Genomic DNA, 22,667 nt, shown 5'->3' with positions numbered 1-22,667 from the left:
TATATATATATATATATATATATATATATATATATATATATATAATGTTAAAGAAAAAACTCGAACCAAAAGTCATTTATTGGGTTCGCCTTCCTGCAAGGTAAAACTCTAGGTTGAGGTCATGACCACCCAGCCATACTTGCCCTAACTGTGATAAAACAACAACAGTCCACATACTCGTACACCAGCGAGATTTGATCTTGGGCCTTCACCTTGACAAAGAGGATTCCTCTGACCACACGGGTAACCACCGAGGTGGTAAACCTGACTCGTGTTTAAGTAGAGACCTGAACAAAGATTGATGTCGGCGCCTACAGGACCCAATCCGGTATCCGGTTCAAAACCGACCCGTTGACAGGCTTTCCAGCCGGGACACGTGAGGAGAGTCCACTTTCGGGGCTTTCCCAACTCGGCACTCAAACCTGATTAGAAAGCAAGGGAGATTCTCGGAAGACTCCCTACGGACAAAGGATAAAATAGTATTTCCCCGTACGTTTTAAAAATTCGTGGGCAGTTCCTTCGTCATCATCGATCACCGTCATAAAAACTGCGATGAGATGAGAAACGACCAAACCCACACACCCACCGCTTCCTCTCTGTTTCCTAATACGTAACGAATTCCTTCGGCCGCCTTCCTTCCTTCCTTCCTCCTTCCTTCCCTCTCTCTCTTCTTAAGGTTTCCTTCTCCTGAATCTCCCCCTGAAAATATCATCTTCGTCGTCGGATTCTCGACTCTCTGACCGTAATTTGGAGTCCCCGATCGCAGGCGACGACGGGGAATCCGGTAAGTTTTTTCCTCCTCTTTGGTGTTAATTATGGCTTATACTGTTGCCCCTGTGATTTATTTTAGGATTCCGGTTTTTTTTTTTTTGGCTTTTCCTGTTGAGGTTTTCACGTCTGGACGATCGTATGGTTCGATTCTTCGGTTTTCGTTTCTTGCTTGAAGCGGCAAAGTCTTTTGCCGATTTGAGAATTTTTTGTAGATATTTTGAGGGTTGTTTTTTCTTCAGGAGTTTGCTGATTTCGTGTCTCATTTTTTCTTTTTTTCTTTTGGGGTGATATGCGGCGTGTGGTCTTTTTGATGTTTTCTCTCAATCGAGTGATCGAATATCTTGAAGTTGATTGAACAACGTGCTATCGATTTGTCGTTCCCGGTTGTTGTGGTTGAATTTTTGGGGGAAAACAAAAAACTTGATTTCGGGAGATATAGAATGCATACATGCTAGGCTAAATTCTGGTTTGATTGTGGAACCCATCATTCTATACGCACTAGTTTGTGCTAATTGAGATTCCTGGGAGTAATTGGAATCGGGGGATTACGTTAGCATTCATCAGAAAACCTGTACCCCGACCCTCCACGTAATCGGTTATCGATAACATATATTTTACTTATTTTCTCTGGATTGTTATGCAAAGATAAATCCTTCCCTAACCGGTTGCCCTCATGGATTGCTAAAATATGTTCTTTCTTTTTTATTGTGATATTCTTCATATTTTTATGTGCAAGTTTTTTTCTTAATTTTTTTGATGTATTAAAAAACCTACAATTCCTAAGATTTTGCTATATAAAAATCTAATAGTGGTAGCAGCAGATACCCCATACATTCATACGTACGTGTGTGTGTGGTACGTGCTTTTGTTGGTTTTATGCCTGTAAAAATCTTGCGCAGGTCTAAAACATCAATACTTGCATTTTCAGTCGAATACATGTTATCAATTTGGACTCTTTTCCATACTCATAGAGCTGTTAAGGTGAGGCATTCATTTTTCACTCAATTTATCCAAGACCAAGCAATTCTTCAGATTTATTGTAACCCTTTGCCCTAGCAAGGGACAACTCCTGAAGTGGATGTGGGTCTTACTATCAATATATTTTATTTGAATGTCTGCCATGCAGTTATGTTGTCTGATCTCATTTGGGGTTTCCATTTTGGAAGTCTAAATTTGAAAAGCAGCCAACATTGACCAACCAGTGCCGGTGAAGAAGTAGCAAATATGAGGAAGTCAGAAGGAATTCACACCTAAGAATTATACAAACAATGCAAAGCAACATTGTCATGTTATGCGACATACAAGGCCAACCACTCATTTAGAGAGGGTTCTTGTTGTCCACTTATTGGCCGTTATGCCAAAAAGTGATGATTTTTACTGTGGTTCGATAGGTGCTTCTTTGATTAAGAGGTACTAGGATATAAAGACACTTTGTGTTGAATTTTGTAGGAGCTGGGTGTATCATTTTTCAGTTGGACACAATCTCATAATAATTGTTTGTTTCACATGCATAATGATTGAGTGGTGACTTTTGACATGGGCACACACGTATTAACTGGTCCATAAGAATGATGCTTCATAAATTCGTGATCAATTAATGTATCCTTTAGAACATGTAAACTTTGAGTTTGTTTGAATCATCATATAAAAATTAACATTATTCTATACATGGGGCATTGCTCATGCTCCAAATGAATTTAGTGAGTTTAAAGTGAATGAGATATTAATTTCCTTTTACTGGTCAAATATTTATAAACCTTAGTCTGATATATATTATTCTTGTGCATGAGCTGAGTTCTTGCTTATAAAAAGGTGCCTTGTCTATTGAATGTGAACATTCTATTTTAGGCAAATATCAAGTGCATGAGTTGAGTCTGCATATTGGAGTATGAACTTTCTATCTTAAGAAAGTTTCAGGCTGCAGGTGTTTTTGGTGATGTTATCTCTATTGATCAGCACGAGTTTTATATTGTAGATGAACTATATGTCATGTTCAATATAAATATATTTTTTATTTCTTTTGAATCAAGGGATAGCTAGATGTAGGGTTCACAGAATTTTCCCTTATTTCCATACTTTATGAATGTGGAATTTGTGATATTTTTAGCATGTTGAACAGATTTCATATTTTTCATGTTTCTGGGAGTATTTTCTATCTGTATGCAGTTAAAAAGTTTTAAATCCCCACCTACCCTTCAGTTACAATTGTTTTTGCTTTATCTTTGCTCTGGTAGTTTGTACATCTTAATCATGGATAGCATGCTTTTGAAGTTGTTTTGATGATCTCTCATTTATGAAATATCTGATTTATTTTTAGTGCTTCTCTATAAATTTTTATTCAACTTTGTTACTAATATTTTTCTCAGTTGTTCATTATTCTTTAAAGAAAAATCTTAGCAACTGTACATGTTTCAGTTGCAATATAGGAAATTCTGATTAAAAGTATTTAATAAAATCTTTTTGTCTTGATTTTGAGCTACATCATACACATATCTAAGAAAGAATGGTCTAGTTGACTAGTGTTATATGACTATGCACGTTCTATTATAGAGTATGCCTTTGTGGTAGTTAACAGGATTATTTAAGATTTTCTATTTTTCACTTCTACAATGATCTGTTTTTATGTGAAATAAACTGAATAGATCTTTCTATATGAAATGATTTCCATACATTGGTCATCAAGGCTTATATTTTCTTGTTCGTCTTTTCCTACTTTGTGTAAGTCCTTATTGAAAAATGCAGTGCTTTCCAGTTGTTTCTTTTAATTCCTGTTTCGGTTTGAATTCTCTTTGCTTGCATATTGTGTATAAATCTCTTTGCTCATAGATCTTTCAAACACAATGTATGATTGGACTGATGTTTTCCACTTTCAAGTGTATGAATGGGGATGTCAAACTATTGTTCAGTGTCAATCAGGAAACCAGTCTTTTGTTTTAGCACACACTAGATGCTCCATTTGTTTTCCTGTTAAAATTATGTGAACTTATTAGATTTGTAATGATGTAACCTGTGTGATCCTTGATAGCATGCCATTTCAGTATCTCCTTTTGCCATGATTCTTTTTTCTAGCATTTTTGTGGATCGTTTGGCTGCTTCATCTGCAATCCCTTCCCCGGAAGTCTTCAAGACATTGCCAGCAAATGTGACTATGGTGCATGAAGGTGTCTGCACCAGAGCTTTTTGACCACTGCTAGATAACCTCTAGCGGCCTAACCAGTGTGACTGCTGCTACATGTGCTGTATCTCGAAGTAGCACACTAATGTAATTTAGTAAATGTAGATCCCTTTTCAACAGGTTATAAAACATCTACTGCAGCCACCACGGTTATTACCCATGTAGTCAGCATGGTCCTGTGTCAAGCTGAAGGCCCATGATTGAATCCCACGAGAGCATGGAGGCTGTCGTTGCTTTATCACTGTTAGGGCATGTTAGCCTGGGTGGTTGTGTCCTCAACCCTGAGTATTACCTTGCAGGGAGGTGGGCCCACTAAGTGACCTGGTTCTTAATGAGGGTTTTGCTTCATCATAAAAAAAAACAAGTGCAAAGTTTTTGGCTTCCTTTAGAGCTTTTTTCCTTTTGACTTATAGGAGATTGTGTACCATATGGTGACAAATATCTTGGAGTTGCCATAAAGGATGCATCATATACCCTACTCAAACACTTTCCACTTAATTTTTTTATGTACTTAAAATGGTTGCTCTAAATGGCTAGAGTTCAGTGACCTCCAATATGCTGATATAATATGTAGATGGATGACACATTAATACATTTTGTTTTGAATAATTTCTACATGCATGCCCATGAACAAATGTTCATGTTTAAAACTTTAAATGCAGGTTATTAGCTGATCTATGTAATATGGACTCTTCTAACAAGGAAACACACCTGCATCGATGTGGGTGCAACACTTGGATATGACTTCCTTTGTGTTAGGTGAAGTCAACCACATTGAGGTCTATTTTTGTCCCAAAATAGATTCGGTTAACCCTAACCGAGTCCAGTTTTATCTATAATATATATAAACACACACACACACACATGTATATCCATGGACAGTGGTGCTTTGTGTTATGACGGCTTTTGGCAAGAAGATAGAAAAAGGGATAGTTCTTCTCAGTGTCCCATCACTATTTTGTAAGTGATTCTCTATATCTTATTGTCTGTGCTTGGGCCTGCCTGCCCTAACTATATATATCTAAATGTTCTATTCAAAGAATTAAAAATGAGCTATCAATAACATAATAAGGCAAATAAAAAGGAAAGCCAGGGCACATTTAGGCAGAGTACAATGGGAGTGTGCCCTAATCCTTTTTACTTCATTACCAGCCCCCATCCCTCTCTCAAAGAATAAAAAATAGTTCCTCTGCCTCTTTTGAATTCATCAACTGAATTTGTTGACGTCCCACTAGTTAAGGCTAAGTGGAAGCCGTGGTAGCATGACCAAGTTAGAAGAATAGGCCATAACTGGATTTCTTCTATTTGATCATGCTCTACCCATTTCTGCCAATTCATGCTCCCAGGTAGGGGTGTCAATGGGCCTGGTTTACCTGGACCTGACCTAAACCCAACCCTATAGGGTCTGGGTATGGTGATAAATAATAAGACCCGAGTCTGGACCCAACGATCCAATTAATACATGGACCCGGATAAAGTTTGTGAAATTTTATACCAGACCCAGACCCAACCCGATTTCCGATTGAGACCCACAATTTTTTAATGTAAAAATGATAAAAAATATGGTTTTAACGGGTATAGTCCGGGTCTGATTCATGTAGTTCTTATCGGGTCCAGGTATGGTTTTTCTTATAGTGGACCCAATTAGACTCGGGTCCAGACCTGATAGCATACCTGAAAACCGGGTCCAAGTCTGGTACCACCTGGGTCCGAATCAAACCTGACCCGTTGACACCCCTGCTCCCATGTGGGCAGGGACTTGCTTCCATCAATACAGGAAAATAATCATGGAAAAGTGTACGTTTACAACCCTAAACAACTGCTCTGATTTGTCTATTTCCCAAAGAGAATAATCTCAATCACCTTAAGATTTGACTTGTCATCAGACAAGTTTTATGTGTATATTCTCATAATCTTATACATCTATACAAGTTAAAGGTTTATGATATTTCAAATTCTATAGTTGTACGTAGGTTTGAAAATAAATATTAGGCAATAACCTACATTAGTAAGATATATTTATATTTAGTAACAAAACATAAACACTTAGACATTTATACAGAATAACTCGATGGATAATTCCCTTTACATGCACATGCACACACAAAAAACTCTTCATGGGCAAACCCTTTTTTTTGGCTTTGCAGTTCCATGCTTGTGCTCCTAATCCTGCAAATACTACCTTTCCAGCTCCTGGCTTGTTAGACCCCTCAAACAAGCATCCTCCACAAGTTTATGGTTGAGGCTTGATGTGAAGGATGAGATTTGGTTGTAAAGAGTAAATTATGTCTTTGGAATTGCCCTGAAATGGAAGTAAATGGCTAATTCTGAGTTTTGGATGGTATGGCTCAAAATTTTAGAAATTTTTCTGAGCCTCCATCAGAGAGATGTCATAATTGATACAAACTGATGCTGATGTTAGCCAAGCAGTTGTCATCTATCATCTATTTAGTGGATTACTTTTTTTGTTTTTTTTTCCAGATTATCCCCCTATATGGAAAACAAGAAGGAACCTGAAATTGTTCACAATTATGTTTCATTGTTTTTGTTGCTGATAAAGAAAACTTAGAACAAGTGTCTATATGTGAGACTGGTCTTGTAAGAGAGGGATCAACAAAGTTCTGGACATATTAGTGTCAAATGGGAATTTTCTTCAGTTTTATGAATACTTAAAGGAACACAATGAAAGGATTCATGTCATACGAAATAGCCAAATTAACCAATTGGATGTTGGTATAATTATGGAAACAAACCTTTTTATTTTTTTGTGCTCAAGGATGACAACTTTTTTTTGTGCTAACTGTGTTTAACCAAAAAAATCTAATTGGCACTGAAATTGAAAAATCGTTGCATCATGTCTTCTAGCAGAAAAAAGTTCTGTCAAGGGGACCACCAGTGCAAAGTCTATTTTGATCTTGTACCTGCTGGTTGATGCCTGTCTAATGTTGAAAAAGTGGCTTTATCCAACGGAGTCGTACTTCATCACCTGTACAAGCAGTTAAGGTTTAGTAGCATGATACATGCACTTCATATTTGTTACTTTGAAACAAGACATGAGAGTGACTTACGTTTTGATCAACAAATCTAGATCCTTTTAAAATGGTAAATTAGTTGTCTATGTGGATAATTTTTTAATAGAAATATCTAAAATTGTTCAGTAATCTCATGAGGCCCATGCAGTCTGAGAAAGTCGTCTACTTCCAAAGTATAGTCTAGAAAGAGTTAGTTGAGTAACATGGAATATTGGCATAAATAGTTGAAGTTGTCTTGCAGATTGTTGGGTTCAGTTGACCAAGGACAACAAATCATCAAAATATTTGGCTTTCTGAGAGGTTACTCTCAAATTCTGGATAAATTGCAAATTGGAAAGGAGAATCAGAAGAAGTAAATTATCATTTTTAATTTCCAATTTTGCACGAACACCGCATCTGTAAATAGCAGAATAGTTATCTAAAATTGGTGTAATGTCTATTGTACAGTGAAAATGTGAACTTCACATCAGAAAGAAGAACCATTCCTTGTATCAATGTATATGACACAAAATTTAGGGCTTGTTTTGAATCAATTTTATTAATCGTTATAAACAAAAATTCAAAATATTGTTAATAAATAAAAAAACATAAATGAGCTAGTGCTTGTTTGGATGAGAAACTATTTATACTTATTTTTAATGTAAATCTATTTGTATGACAAGCCCTGGTCCCCTTATATCTCCATTGCTGACCTCCTTTTCACCATTTATTCCCTTTCTGACATCATTGCATCCTATGGCAACGACAGCTTCTTAGTTGCATCATGGAGGTCTTCATTTGGATGCTTTGCCTTGACTGCCCCTAGACCGTTGGCATCCACAACTGCCTCCTCTCTGTGCTCTGTTGTTCCCAACAAGGTGAAGTCCATGCCTTGTTCATGGGGGAGATCGCTCTGTGAGGATTATAGCGGCCCATCTGCAACCACAGCCTTTTCATCAAGGGCGTGCTCAGTGGCAGCTTTTTCAGAACAGCAAAGGGCCTCATCTGCAGATGATCAAGGATGTTGTCACCCTCTGCTGCAGATCTTCAATACCCTGCTGGTTGCCATGTTTAGTGTCAATTTGCTGGGATGGAAGATCAGCCAATAGGTTGGCCCATCTGCAGAGGTCAAGGTTGTTGTCACCCTCTGCTGCAGAGTTTCAATGCCCTGCTGGTCCCTTTTTGCAAAGCCATTGAGGCCATGTTTGGTGTCAATTTTCTGGGATGAAAGATGAGCCAAGAGGGTTGAGCTGCTTGAGCATGTAATTTAGGGTTTTGAACAGGGAATGGAAGACAAACAAGCGTTGATTTGTTCCCAGGCTTGTGTACACTCTTGATGAAGGAGCTGCTGGTTGCGGTGATGGTGATAACGCTACTGCAAAAGGTGTAGAAAGGGGAGTTTGAGTCTAGGCAGTTAGTGAGTGACCTAGTGGCTTTAGAGTGTGAGGAATTACTTTATGGGGGAGAATCATAACCCCCGTGCCCCGTCCTCCTCCCCCCCCCCCCCCCAAAAAAAAAAAAAAAATAGAAATAACAATTAGAAACAGCCCCCACCTGTTTTTAAAAGGTGCGGTTTTTTTTTGTTTCTATTTATTCAAACTTCTCAAAGATAAGTAAAAACAAAGCTTTCAAACAAGAAAGGCTAGCTTATCATTATGGCAAATTACCAATAGTCTGAAATTATCATTAGATTACATAAAGATCTTGTTGTGTATGGGCATAGAGAAAAGATGCCACCTCTATCAATAGATTACATAAAGATCTTGTTGTGTATGGGCTTATTTATCTATGATTAATATATAAGGTGAAAACTTAAGTAGGTTCAGTTTTTCTAGTGTGATGCCCTTTGATCTATGGTGCTATTGTCAGAAACTGGTTATAAAACATTGTTTTAAGCAACTTTTTTCTGGTTTTTTGTTTGTTTCTTCCTTCTGCAGTAGTGCCTTTTAAGTCTACTCCGGATATTTAGATTGTTTTATATTGGACAGCTCTTCAGTTAGAGTTTGAATCCTGAATACAAGCATCAGATTATTTTGATAGAATTCAGCAACATTCCCCTTTTTCTCTTTTTTGCATTTTTGAACTAAGCTATTTCTTCTTTTTTATTGATGGTGTACCTTATCATCTGCAGTTGATAAATTTTGGGATTGTTGCTCCTTGGAAAACGGTGTAATCCAATGCATACGGGGCAGAAAGACGCGTGCAGTCCCCAAGTGTTAGACACAGAAATCATGCCAAGTAATAGATATGTGCACCCAGAACCACACATCTTATTGGGGAATGTTGCCAATTCTTCAAACCAGCATAACAACAATACGAACTTATTGCCTTCTGAAAACCCCTGTGGTCTAGATTTGGGTTGCTTGCCTAGTCATCTGGGAAATGACAGTTTGTATCCCAACCATTATAATCGTCATCCACACCCTATTCCTTGCTCTGATTTAGGTGCAACTCATGCCAGCTTTATACCGAATGGAAGTAATAAACCTTACATGATCCATACTGCTAACTCCATGTACCCTAGTCCATTGAACCCCTCTGATCATTTGGCATCTTCTAGCAGTGATAGGACATTTGGAGTTGGGGTACACCACTATGCCAGATCAAATGGTTTTATTGATACTGGTAGAGGGTCATCCAAAAGGAAGAGTGAAGAAGCACCACTGGGAAACTACCCTGTTACTATCTCAACTAGCGCAAGTTCTTCAGGTGCTTGCATAAATTTTTCTCAGCAGCAATCAGAAGATCCATCCAGATCTGTAAGGGGAGATAGGGATCGTACATCTTTCTACCAATCAGATCATAGAGAGAACAGTACCATCTCCATCTCAGGGGGTTCCCAGAGAAGTGTGAGGAGTAGGTCTGGCAGTGTGAGGACAGGCACAAACCAAGGCATAGCCTTTCATAATCAGTTCCTTCGAGGGAATCATATGGATCGATACCCTCCATTGGCTGGCAGTGATGGAATGGTGGCACCATTGGGCATTGATGGTGATGGAGGCAGCTCAAATTGGAGCCACTTGCCTGTTCCTCCTGGCTTGCACAGGAGGACATATGCATCCACGGGTGAGTTTTGTATTGCACAAAATGGATGATGTTCTGGTGCAATTTCATGGGTTTGACTTTTGTTTACTGCAGGTCTTCAAATGCCTCTATTTTGGGGGAAAACTACATTAAAATTGCTCTTATTTCACATGATGTTATAATTGTTAATTCAAATGACTCAAGTTTGCACTGTCCAATTCTACTTTAACAATTTGTTCTCTTCTAAATAAATTTCCTAACAAGATTTTTCTCAAGAAGGAGACCGATTATTTTGAACTGTCTGCTTGTTAGTTTGTGGGTCTGTAGCTCATTTGGCATACTCGCAAATCATAATTAGGTTGTGCTTGCATTGTCAAAATAGGTAAGATCAGAGCCACACAGGATACAGCTTTTAACCCTGCACGTTTTGGTTCTACTGAAAGTATGTTCACTTACAAATTTTCATGCCATATTCTTGTCCTTTCCTCCCTTTTCCTGATGGATATTAATTTCACAAACATTAGCTTGATACTACTCTCTTCAACTTTTCTTTTCTCACCTACTGTACTGAAACAATGGGTCCATTGCTGCTGGCATTTTTTGCCTATTGTGGTGTTAGTCACTAAAACTAAGCTCTCGCGAGTTCTTACAGGGCCCAGTGTTAATGTAGGTCCTGCTGATGTTGGAAACATGATGAACCAAGGGTACCAGGGTCCGTTATTTGGTAGAATCCCTGCAGTTGTATGGCATGCATCACCCATGCATCATGTTCGTTCTCAGCCCATGCAGCCAATGGTAGGGGATAATAGCTACGGGTTCTATACCCCCGTCCCAGCACCTCTCAACAGAGAAGCGACTAATCTTCCCTTCCACCAGAACATGCAGAATCCTCAACATGATAGCATGCAGTTGGTACCTAGCAGGTACGTGCAAGTTTTGCAGCCAAATGGAGACAGGATTCCTAGACACCCAAGAAGGATCTCTTATGAGCAAGCACCAAGGTTTCCTCGTAATAACAATCGTATGCACTTCACTACTCTGTCGTCTCAGGTAATTATATTTTTGTCTATGGGAAGAAGTTAGCGTTGTTTCTCTTTTATGCCTTTGGCTGCAATGTTCTTAGTGCTGCTTGGTAGGGAGAATTTTTAATTGGTGCTGTTTTATGCAGAATCTAGCATTGCTAGATTTCTCAGGATTTTATGGTTCTGGAGACTCCATCGATCAGTACAGGGATATGAGGTTGGATATCGATAACATGTCATATGAGGTAAGGAGACTGTTTCTTTCTTTTTTTCTTTTTTTCTTTTTTCTAACACCTATGCCAGGGGGCAGGCCCCCTTTGCATCTGAAAATACCCTCTTCTAACTAGTTCAGCTATTTCATTCAGCTGCACATTCTGAATATTTTTCACAATGTAGTTACTGTTCCCCGTAGACATTGAAACAGCAAATTTATTGTGGTTAATTTTAATAATAATCTGCTTGTAAAGTCTCGAGGAGGTCTCATGTCCATAAAATGCTAAGAGTATTCCTCTGAAGCACACATTTTGCATCATGGAATTTTCAGTTGGCCCTGTTGTGTGGTATGAGCAGCAGTAGGAAATTTGAGCAGTGCTCATGCAAATTCGGTCTGAAGAAAATGGCAGAATGTGCATCTTGTGCACGGATCAGAGATATTTTTTTTCTGTAGCACCAAATCTGACTTGGTTCATTCTCTGCCTTTAGTTATCAGAATGGAACCAAGTTGCTCAGCTCCATTTCTTGTGTCTGGTGGAAATGATTGTGCATTCCATATCTCTTTTTACTGGTTTCTCTGAGCTTTTAGCATTCTTGTTACTTTTGCTGTTGCTGCACTTGCCTCACGGTTATGTTACTGGAACTACAGGAGTTACTAGCTTTGGAAGAACGGATAGGGGATGTGAAGACTGGATTGTCTGAGGAATCCATTTCAAAACGTTTAAAGACCAAGAAGCATATTTCTTGCACATGTTCCTCTACTTGCAGTGAATGCAGAAACAAGATCAGCGAGAGTGGAACCTGCATTATATGTCAGGTATTTACACATTTCACTTATAAATTCTTTGCTTGTTACTGTAATTTTACTTTTTTCTTTTGGTTTTTTCATCAAGTCCTAAACATAGTGACAAATATCGGTATCAGCTATATCTGGCCGAGGCTATTTCTCGTGATATTATAGGTTTGGTGGATGAGTCTCAGGAAAATCTCGGGGCTTAAACAATATAAAAAGTGACAAAAATAAATAAATGTAAAAGAAATAAGTTAAAAATGTAAAAGAAAGAAGAAAATCATATTTAAAATGTAAAAAATAAATAAAAACAGAAAAACTAATTGATAAAATATCACAAGAATATCATGATATTCTCATGAAAATATTGTAGTAGTTTACCTATATTAATTTGCTGAATTTACAGCGATAATATCACAATATTTTGGAAATATCGCCGATATCTGTGACTATGGTCCTAAACTATGATGGTATTTGCAGGAGGAATACAAGGAGGAGGAGGAAGTTGGTTCCTTGCATTGTGGGCATGAGTACCATGCAGCTTGCATCAGGCAGTGGCTGCTAATCAAGAACATGTGCCCAATCTGCAAAACACATGCACTAACAGAAGTTGAAAAATAAAGAGGACACAGATACTGGCCTCTCTTAACAAACAATTGCAGTTTCTGACCCATTTATTTTTACAAAGATTGTTTCATTTTGTATTTTGTATAAAGTAGGAAGTCATGTTACAACATTTATTATTCCCTCAAAATTCAGAGGGAAAAGCATTGCCATTCATGCTTTGTATAAAGAAATTCCATTCAGTTTGCTCATTCTCTGTGCCCCACGACATTTCGTGCTTAACCATTTAGCATTAAACACGGGAGAACCTTCCCTGGATGATTTCTAGTCTTTCTTTATTTGACACAATTTGCATGCTTCATAAAGCTTTGGAAGTGTCCAGATGTACATGTATGTCATGTAAATCAATACCATCATACTCATTCGAATCCCTCTGCCACATGGGACTTAAGAGATATCTGGTAGGGGTCTGCTTAACCCCAGCTTGCCTTTAAAAAAAAAAATCGTGGAGCTGACCATACAATGTGATTTCTACAGTGATTTTAATGGAGTATGTCGGATATTTTAATGTTTGTAAAGAATATAAAAAAAAGTTCTCTAAATCTTCGGTATTGTATGTAGGTTTTTAAGAGCTTCAAGAATCAACTGTCCATAATGCATCCAAGTCTTATGTTACAAAAAGTTATGTTTTTATGCTGGAAAAACATGATCCATTGTGCCAAGCTTAGTAAAACAGCAAGTTTATATAGCCTCGCCTGTATTTTCCAGCTAGATATTATGGTACAGTTGATGTAGAAAATATATAACCTTGGTATGGATATGTGAGGTTTGTTGTGAACGCTTGTGTAATGGTACACAAGGTACCTAACATCATAGTGGCAAATATTGACAATTTTTTCAAAAAAAAAATCATGAAAAAAATGCTAGAAATTGCTAGTTGATAAAAATGTAAAATATTGGTAAATATCGACATAAATTATTTTTTTTAAACATTGTAATTTTTTTTAAAATCACTTTTTTTAACTGATGTTTTGCGAACATGGGTTTTCATTTTTGGAAAATCATCTTATTGTACAAATTATTTGACTCATTTTTTCTAAAAACCCCACAATTTGTGATATTCTCTCCATGTCCAAGATTGCAAATAGCTAGCATTGAAATGTCTCTTTTACCCTTTACATGTGCGGGACTGATGAAGTTTGTGCGATATATCAATCCATTGCTCAGGTGTTGCATACACCCACTTAAAATCATGTTTTTTTTGTGGACTTCACGAAATTCACATAAAATTATATGCAAATTTCTTGTTAAGTTTGAAAAAAATGATGAAGTTTGCATATATTTCATGCAAACTTCTTCAAGTTTTCATATATTTTATGCGGACTTGAGGAAGTCAACACATATTTTATGCGAACTTCTTCTGTATATATTTTATGCAGACTCAAATAAGTCCACATAAAATATGTGCGAACTTCCTCAAGTCCGCTTATATTTTATGTGAACTCCCGATCTGTCTCTTTTCTTTTTCTTGATTTTTCAGATTTCTGGTGCAGGTAACCAAAAAATAGCATAGAACAGATGAAAAATGCACAACCCTAGAGGGTGTATAACTTGTTTCTATTCTGGTTTTGAAACTCAGAAACAAGAATTCTAGAGGAGTTTTCGGTTCTAACTCAAAACATGAAAGTTATAGGCTTATGTCTCAGCTTTTCAATGACTATAAAAATACAAGTTTTGGACATTTGATAGGAGAGATACCAATATGAGAACAGAGATTGTTTTGCAAAAAATAATCATATATTTAGGATAAAGTTTGCATATATAGGAGAAGTTTGCATCTATGAAGGATAAAAAAGGTTTTTTAAATTCAGATATTTGCAGTTTTGGACATGGAGAGAATATTGAAATTTGTAAAGTTTTTAGAAAAACACATCAAATTACTCATACGATCATTTTCTGTTTTATTTTCTCACTAAAAAATGATAGCACTATTTGTTTTAAACTTTTGGTGCTATTGGTAAACTCTTAGTGTAACACACCCAGATTTCTAAAAACAATACTTTATCTAAATTTCATGGATTTATTTTTTTTGTAGTGGAGTTTCAAAGAGACTTTAGCAGCCGAAATAGATTATAGTTGATCATCGATTTTAGAAGATGTCAGTCAAGACACAGGTATGTGATCAATCACTCATTGTCTACCAAAATATTTTATTTAAGCAAACAAAAAAAAGTTATTTATTATAAATAGTATTGCTTAACAAAGCAGTACTAGATAGACTGAGTTTGCAAGCAAAATATTCAATAAAGTTTAGAGAAATCCTAGATCTTGTTGCCGCCCTACTCAGCATATCATACTTGAATGCTTTTCTACCGGAGGAGAGTGAAATGAGCCAAATAGGAGAGTGTTCAAACTTAGTTATTTTATGTGGCAAGTGAGTCGAGCTCAAGCTCATGGCGAATCCAAGTTAAATGAGCCAAGTTCGAGCTCATGGCAACTCCAAGTTAAATGAGCCGAGCTCAAGCTGACTCACTAATAAATAATTTATATTTTTAAATTGAAAATACTAGAATTTACACTAAACCCTTGATTGAAGCTCAAACTGGTTTATTTACAAAATTAATTGCATTATTTCAAAGTTGTAAGCAACAGAATTAAACTCTAAGCTTATTGCTTGCAAGCCAAACACTTCAACCAACTACACTTTATGTTATGAAATATATTTATTACTGGTTAATGAGCTATACGAGCCAAACTCCTGTCGGTTCATGTTGGCTTGCTGAGCCAATTTCACGAGTTCAAACAAGGTGTTTACGAGCCAAACACGATACCATATGATGTTGGCTTGCTGAGACATGAGTGGATTGTTTCATTTCCCTGCCCTAGGTGGTGGTTGTGTGCATGTGTGTGTAAAACACGATACCATATGATGGCACGTGCTCTTGTTTTGGTGATTCTAACCACCAAAATTGGGTCTAACCATACCTGTTTTCTTAAAGCGTATATACATATGTATTGATATGATTTATTTACCATGTTAATCAGTTTAATTATCTCCAAGATATCATAAGATTCAAATTTTTGAATAGTGCAAAATCAATGGCTTATAATTCATGAAGATGAGAATGGCTTAAAAATGACATAAAACATCAAGATGTATATATCATGCTTTGACACATGAAGATAGTAACTATATCATGCTGAAAAGATCCAAAGGTTAATTTTTTCTTTTAAAGATCAAATCTATGTAAACGGGCTATTGCAGAAGAATTAGCACTGAACTACATGAGAAGCATAATGGGCCTTGAAAAGATCAAGCACTAAAATAAATTTGACATCCCCATGAATGTATACTAGTTTGCACAATTTTCACATGACCACGTAATGAGTAATGTGTAAGTTCCAGACTATTTATCTTCCAGACCATCCCAGACCTTTTTAAAACATGTATTTGAATTTGTTTTTGTTTAATTCAAACCTTTAGATGTGTTTATCATTAATTATTCACTAAGAACCATGCTTTGGATCGGATCAATTTTGCAAGAATTCTTGATTTTTAGTTACTCAAGTTTTTGGTGTATTATGAAGTATTGATTTTTTTGTTCATCTAAAAACATATCTAAATATAAAAATTATTTAAATTAATACATATTTTCTACTAAATAAAGCACATAGATCATATCTACACATTTAGATTAAGTAAAAAATACATGTAAATATATTTTTTAAAAGGGGTCTACAGATTACTCCCAACACAATTTTCATGTAACTAACAAGTATATTATCTCATTAGTAATCGGTCTATCAAACAAGACATTCTTTATCGTCTAATTTAATAAATTAAATAAAACCACTCATCTTGTGCATTGAGGTAGTGCCTACCCTGACCCGATACCCCTACGAGGAGATTTTTTGGGTCAGGTTGGGCAAGCGCCCACCCTGGCCCTACCGTGGCTCCGCCACTGATCAGCCCTCACATATAAATAATTAGACCAAAATTAAAAAGAAAAGACAAGGCACAACTTATTTTTAATATTACTCTTTTGTTCTTAGAATTTTTGCTCCTCAATCTCAAAGTTTTTTATGTGCATCTAAACAATACATAAGCAAGTTATTTGTTCTTTGCTTACGAAAAAAAAGTTACTTGTTCTTTAATGCTAAAAATTTTTATGGAGGCTTTCTGGAATTTATAAAAGAAAATTATCAGGAAGGAGATTTAAATTATCTTGAAATTTGAAAAGAAAAAAATAAAATAAAAGGGAATACCTCTTGGTGAGAGATCCTCATTTAAATTGGAATTTCCACCCATCTGGATCTATGCAAGTGTCTCACTGAAAATTGAACATAGACCCAAAGGGCTCAATATTTTGTTTGAACTAATGAAATGTTTGGCATTAAGATTTCAACTTCGACATGCTCCTGATGATGATTTTTAGTTATAAATGCTTTAAAAATGGTAGCCCAATTGCCCCTGAATATGGAATCTTCCATTATATGATGTCATCTTAGGGTTGTCCTTTTTGGAGAGTTGTTTTATGTTTATCTGCCATTGTATTTAATATGTTTGGTGTTTTCTTGATTTTAGATTTGACTAGTCTACGAGTGATCAAAATCTTGAAGTTTGACGTTAGAACTGAATTTATCTCAAACTCATAGTACAATTTTGGATTTAGTTAAGATCAAGGTTGAGACACTATCCACTTTTGGAAGAGTTTGGACATTTTCTTTTAATGGTACCAAAGCAGCACAGATACAAAACTGATATATTGTACCTTAAAGTTAGTGTTTTGATATGTTTGACTTTTTTAGACTTTATGCACTTGCGGAAAGGCGAACCTGAGTTCAAAAGAGTGTGTAGTGATGCAAGAAATTGCCATATACAGATGGTGTGATCACAGCCTCTTGCTGGTTTGATAAAAACCTCTTGCCTATCTAATTCGATTTCTTGTATTCCAAAAACAGATAATCTCAGTACTTGCACTATACTCAATTCTGGTATGTCGGTCTCTTCTTGTAATCCTGAAAGAGAGCTAGAATGGGACATATCCAATGGAGGAGTGTCCCTTCAACCCCAAGGGTCACAATTCCTGAATTAAACTATGTAATCATATGTTCTTGTATTTTGATTATCTTGTATTTATTTTTTATTTAATATAAAATGATTGTACTGAATGGCAAAAATGATGCATTTTAAAAAAATGTCCCGTAATTTACCAAATTTGTCAAATGGACAAACTCGCAGGTTCCTAATTCCTTTTAGATGATTTTACCCTTTGCAAATATGAATTTTTTATTTTCATGCATCATGATGCTAAAATAATACACCCACAAAACTCGTCAGCAAAATCACATCGGAGGTTGCGATATTCTAAAATTCCAAAAAAAATGCAAAACCGGTGACGAGTTTTGCGATCACCTACAAAAGTTCGATAATTATGAAATTGCAGACGAGTATTGCAAGGCACGTTACAAAAATCTGTTTAAGTATTGCGGAAGTCCGTATCGTGTGAAATTTTGAACGAGTATCACGTGAAGTTTTGTGAAATTCTGAAATATTTGCAAAAGTCTGATATTGCAAAATTATGCTGAGTATCGCATATCATGTTGCAAAAATACATTTTAGAATTACGAAATTTTGAAAGAGTATCGCATGGCATATTGTGAAAGTCTGATATTGCAAAATTTCTTATTCGCATTGCACTGGTATTGTGAAAATCATTTTTCTTGCAAAATTATGTCCCATATAAATGCAGATTGATATTTTTTTCTCGTTTGTATCTATAAATAGCAGTAACCCTATTCCTCCTCCCTCTAGAACCCCAACTCTTTCGGCGATTCTTGTGAAAGTTGTTCGCTCCACCTCATGCAAGGTTGTTATATCCTTTTCTTTCACTTTTCCAGTTAGCTATTAAGGTGGGTTTCATATAATGTATCTATTGTTTTATTGTCTTTTCTTTTCTTTTTACAATGTAGTTTTTTCTTCTTTTTGTTTGGTTATTGATGTAAACTTACTATGTATGTTTTGTTGTTGTAGTTATTATCCTATGTAAACATGTAATATTTGTCATCGGATTTACTGTTTAAGATTTATGATCTTTAGGAATTTTAGCATATAGTTACTTATTTTTGTTTGTTGCTTATCAATATTCAATGGTTTTTGTCAATATTTATCTTTATTTGATTGGGGTTAGGGTTGATTGCACTGAAGCATTCAATTATATAGATGTGATTGGGGTTGATTATGCACAAGAATTGAATAGGGGTTGTGAGGGTATTGTGGTTTATTGTGAGTTATTGGTTTTTAGAGTTGTTAACTTAAATAAACGTTGTGTGGTTGGTGTAGGCAATTATGATGGCTACTTAAATGGTATATGTAAGCTACCGTAGCATTGAGCAACTCCTTTGGTGACCTATAATGGTCTCTAAAAACAACAACTATGATAAATTTGTAGCATTAATATCATATAAAACTGGATATATAGAAGAGTTAATGATCATCTGGTATAAGTGTACTCCAAAATTAGATGGTGAAGATATATGGATACATCTCTTGTTTGATGATGATGTACAATCGATGTTATATAGGGGTAATATTTACTTAGTTGCTAGTAAAGCTAAATGAATTAATAATGTTTACAAAGTTAAACAGGAAATCGGAGGACACAGTTAAACATCAAGTGGAAATCTAAAGTGATGTACAAGATGTGTTCGGAAGTGATGTACAAGAATGGAATGAGAAAAATCTTGTGGATAATTTGCATATATCTCAGCCACCATCTATTGAGCTCACTCCTCTAGCGAACATCCCACTGTTTCCAACGGTTAATGATGAGAGGATCAATGCACATGTGTCCCTGTGACACAGGATTGAATGTTTTTGACATGCTTTGAATGCTTAATGCATTGCTTGAGCACATGATTTTATTTAACAAGTTTTTAATGGATTGGATCTGGATACATAGATCCAAAACTGATATGTTTAAGTGATGATTTACTTTGAAAATTAGAGCATATAGCACTAAGTGTGCATGTTTGGTAGTGAACATATTGATAATTTTTATGTTTCTCACTATGTACATGAAAAGTGAGAGTATTTACCATATTTTGATAATTTGAGTATTTAAGCTTGGATTGATGAACTCAAATTTTAGTCCTAAAGCATATTATAATTGTGTATAAAATTACATGAAATGTGACTAACACTTTTGATTTTGGATCTTGATATATGGATCCAAGGATGCTAATATTGCACAAAAATTGCTCGTGTTAATAGTGCATATTAATAGTGGGAGCATATATACTTACCACTAAATATTGGTGTAGTGGAGTGTCTTTCCAACAGGATATTTATGAAAAATAAGTGATTAAGTTTATCATCATATATATATAAATTCTAACTATTGTTGCATTTTATTATGCAAGAAATTGTTTTATTAATTATGTCAGCTATGGAAGAATCATATGAGCTTATAGTCAATAATGTGGGACCCTTAAGAAATAAAATATTGAAAATCTCTATGGTGCTACTCTGGCTGAGTGGTTGTTTGTTGCTGTGCAGTATTTTTCTCATGATATTGAAAATTGATTGTATATCTTTACATATATAAGGTTTGCTTGTGAGTATATCCTGATAAAACCCATATAGATATGTGAAATGTTTGTATGAAAAGGATCAATAAGATGAACGTCCATGATCAATATGGGCAGTTTGGCAATGAACCAACTACTGATTAAATTTTTTAGTAAACTAACAATGAATGGACTACCGGTGAGCAGTTTGACAACTAACCAACTGCTGGATTTTTAAGTGAACTGACAATGAATTGACTACTGGGGAGTAGTTTGACAATGAACAGACTGCTGATAGATTTTGTAGTAGTCAGACAATGAACCAACTACTGGGGTTATTCAATTTCAAGTCAAACAATAAGCAGTCAAAATGCTCTGCCATTGGGAGTATGCTTGGAAAAGTTGGAGCAGAATTGATCTTAAACATGGATCTTGCAATTATATGAATGTCATTATTGAGTTGTCCTTCATAGGGGAATTGTTTTATAACTATGAAAATTGTGATATTGCATGGAGTTGATTCTCTTAGAATAAGAATCAAGACAATAACATATGATGAGCATGCATGGAGAAATTGATATTGACATGGAATGCATGTTCGTCTCCTATGGCCAAGTGAAAGATGTTGGATCTAGGTCTGGAATCCATATTATAGTCGTAGAGTCTCACAAAAGGAATCCTATGAACCACAAACTGGTGGGCTCGCTTAATCCAGTTAGAGATTTATGGGAGGTTACAACCCCCACAATTCAAGGGTAGCAAGTCTAACCAATATTTGGCTATGGAGATGGGTTACAGAATTCAATTTTTCAGGTTGACGTGATAATTCCAATCATCAGGGATGCCTATATATGAAACACCATGGACATAGTAGAAAGTAATACACATCAAGAAGGTTGTGTAAGGATGGATTGAGAAAATCCACACTTGGAGAGGCTAGAATAGCTCAAATCAGATAGAGCATGTGAATACACAAGGTTGGAGGTTCAAGCCTCCTTCTAGAACATGCCCCATATTTCCTCACCCCACCAAAAGCAGGATTTAGGAACCTATTATCTCCAACATGATAGTCAACTGCGGATGTGCCTCATGCTTTTTACAGCTTAAAATTTCTTTACCCCAAAATTTGCAAGGAACATTTCTCTTTGATGTTTAAGATATACATCTAGAGAGCGACATTTTTTCAGCCTTAATTGTGACATCTTAAATGATATCAGTTTTAAAAAAAAAATGGTCTTAATCATAGCAAAAACAAAATATTGAAGAGGTGCTTCTTTATAAATATAAGGTTTGGGTAAATATTTAGACTTTGAGAAATAAATATTTAGACTTGGGAAATAGGCCACTTGCCATCAATTTGCATCACTTGATTTAGCCTCCAAATTTGTTTGCAAAAGTAACCATCAATATATCGATCCAATGGATCTTAAATCAAACAATACTGCACCCTTTTTTTTATATTTACATGAAGAAACCACCTTCAGGATCAGAGACCTAGCTGGCTCTGACTGCCGTACGATCACTGTCCTAACCGTGTAAAACTCCATGGGCTTACCCCTTGCCCGCAGGGAGTCTCGAGATTAGGCTTGCGCAAGGGATGACGCCCATTAAATTTGACCCTAGACCGCCTGCCTAACGACCTAAGCCCCATCCCACCGTGCCAAACCACGTCAAGATTGGGAATGTGTATGTGAGTGAAGGTGTAATACCTCAGTACCGTAGATAGAACTGTCGAGTTTCAATTTTGCGTTATTTGAAATTTGAGAGACCAGACTCGTGCACGATAATTCGATCATTTCATCTGCAATGACAGTGGTGGTTGCAGTTCGCATAAGAAATTAAGAATTTGTTTACACGGCAGATAATGTGCAGTCCTGCATTTGGGCTCATCTGTTCAATTATGTAATTGACCAAATAGTGAAAATAAGAATCACATCAGTGCTATTTAGAAGCTGCAAGGAAGTTCATGCAATATGTCCTTTTTTATTAGATCATTTAAAACATTGATGGTATACATAAAATTGAGCTATAATTTTACACCACTAAGCTGATGTTGCCGACTCTCTCTCTCTCTCTCTCTCTCTCTCTCTCTCTCTCTCTCTCTCTCTCTCTCTCTCTCTCTCATACATCTGTCATGGTCCACGTTCGGACAATGAAATCTAACTTGTAAAAAGATCAGATTTGGTATGAGTTTTTTTTCATCCGAATTTGAATCCCAATTCAAATCTGTGTAGTCAACTTCTAATTAGTCAGATCTGGCATTGGCTACATATCCAAATCATTTTACATCTCTATAGAAAAACTTGTTTCGACATGGATGAAAAATGAAACCTTCCCAACTATTAGCAGGGCATTTAGAGGATTTGGGGATGAGGCCCAACAACCACAAAGAGAAACTTTTCTTAAGCAATCAGATGCTCCCCAGAAAAGTTCCGTTAGCTGTCAACAAATCCCATTCTCAAGTAAATATCGGAGAAAAAATCTCACAATATTTTGGAAAATATAGTTTTTAAAGAAAATGTTTGTGT

General features: G+C 36.0%; 1 protein-coding gene across 2 annotated transcripts; it reads left to right on the top strand.

Annotated features, from left to right (window-relative positions):
• The first annotated feature begins 605 nt into the window (after positions 1 to 605).
• Positions 606 to 12,821, top strand: LOC149820000 (uncharacterized). Of its 2 annotated transcripts, none has more exons than XM_089983160.1 (6): positions 606 to 784; positions 9,089 to 10,023; positions 10,634 to 11,031; positions 11,150 to 11,248; positions 11,866 to 12,033; positions 12,487 to 12,821. In XM_089983160.1, the coding sequence occupies exons 2-6, from the start codon at positions 9,135 to 9,137 to the stop codon at positions 12,625 to 12,627; spliced, it is 1,695 nt and encodes a 564-aa protein (XP_089839286.1). In that variant the 5' UTR covers positions 606 to 784; positions 9,089 to 9,134; the 3' UTR covers positions 12,628 to 12,821. The 2 variants fall into 2 exon arrangements, with proteins under 2 accessions (XP_089839286.1, XP_089839287.1); XM_089983161.1 differs by having other exon boundaries at positions 607 to 784; positions 10,652 to 11,031.
• Positions 12,822 to 22,667: the final 9,846 nt, after the last annotated feature.

Source organism: Nuphar pumila, chromosome 12, assembly GCF_984573655.1.
Source record: "Nuphar pumila chromosome 12, dmNupPumi1.hap1.1, whole genome shotgun sequence".
NCBI classification, from domain to species: domain Eukaryota; kingdom Viridiplantae; phylum Streptophyta; class Magnoliopsida; order Nymphaeales; family Nymphaeaceae; genus Nuphar; species Nuphar pumila.
Note: the sequence above shows the minus strand (reverse complement) of the source record. Positions and strands in the feature narration are given on the sequence as shown.